Genomic DNA, 818 nt, shown 5'->3' with positions numbered 1-818 from the left:
GGATGGGATGGGATGGGATAGGATAGGATGGGGAGAGGGATGGAAATAGAGATGGGGACAGTGATAGATATGGGATGGGGATGAAGATTGAGAGGGGGACAGGGATGGGGATGGCGATGGAGATGAGATGGGGACAGGGATGGGGATGGGGACAGTGAGAGAGATGGGATGGGGACAGCGGTGGAGATGAGATGGGGACAGTGATGGAGACGGGATGGGGATAGACACTTGTGGCTGCAGGGCTTTCTCGTTTGCGGGTACCAAGTGCCATGGGTGGGATGACAAGTGTGGGCACCTCCTGTGCTTCATGGTGTGTGTCCCCATGCCCCCACGCTTGGGGGATCATTGCTGTGGGTTTGCTGTGGGGCAGACCCACCGTGCCAGCCCGTCCCCTCTGCCCGCAGCGAGCTCATCCTCTCCAACATCCACGTCTCCGCCAACGGCGAGTGGGAATGCGCCGTCTCCACCTCCCAGGGCAACGTCAGCAAGAAGGTGGAGATCGTGGTGCTGGAGACCTCCGCGTCCTACTGCCCTGCCGAGCGGGTCACCAACAACCGCGGGGACTTCAGGTAGGGACCGGCAGTGGTCTGGCCATGGGGTGGGTGTGTGCCACGTACAGTGTGAGCGGTGTGTGCCGGGCTGGGGGGCTCGCCGCAGGTGACCGGGCGTCTGGTAGCGATTAGTGGATGCAGGGAGCGTGAGCGCCTTTGAAGGGCTTCCCGTGCCGGCGGCGCAGCGCGGCTCCAGCAGCAGAGGTGTTGGAATTTCTCTGGCACGAGACGAAAGGCTCCGGGCGCCTGCCGTAACCCCGGCGGGGG

The 818-nt window shown here is 63.1% G+C and overlaps 1 protein-coding gene across 1 annotated transcript in view; it reads left to right on the top strand.

Annotated features, from left to right (window-relative positions):
- GPR124 (G protein-coupled receptor 124) overlaps window positions 1–818 on the top strand; it is a 27,288-nt gene that overhangs the window by 17,546 nt on the left and 8,924 nt on the right. Inside the window, 2 exon segments of the mRNA XM_009884361.1 lie at window positions 371–568; window positions 571–755. Of these exon segments, the coding sequence (XP_009882663.1) occupies window positions 371–568; window positions 571–755 (383 nt within the window).

This window comes from Charadrius vociferus, unplaced genomic scaffold (genome assembly GCF_000708025.1).
Source record: "Charadrius vociferus isolate BGI_N301 unplaced genomic scaffold, ASM70802v2 scaffold1044, whole genome shotgun sequence".
NCBI lineage: Eukaryota > Metazoa > Chordata > Aves > Charadriiformes > Charadriidae > Charadrius > Charadrius vociferus.
The sequence above is the reverse complement of the archived record's forward strand: the minus strand, read 5'-3'. Positions and strand labels throughout refer to the sequence as shown.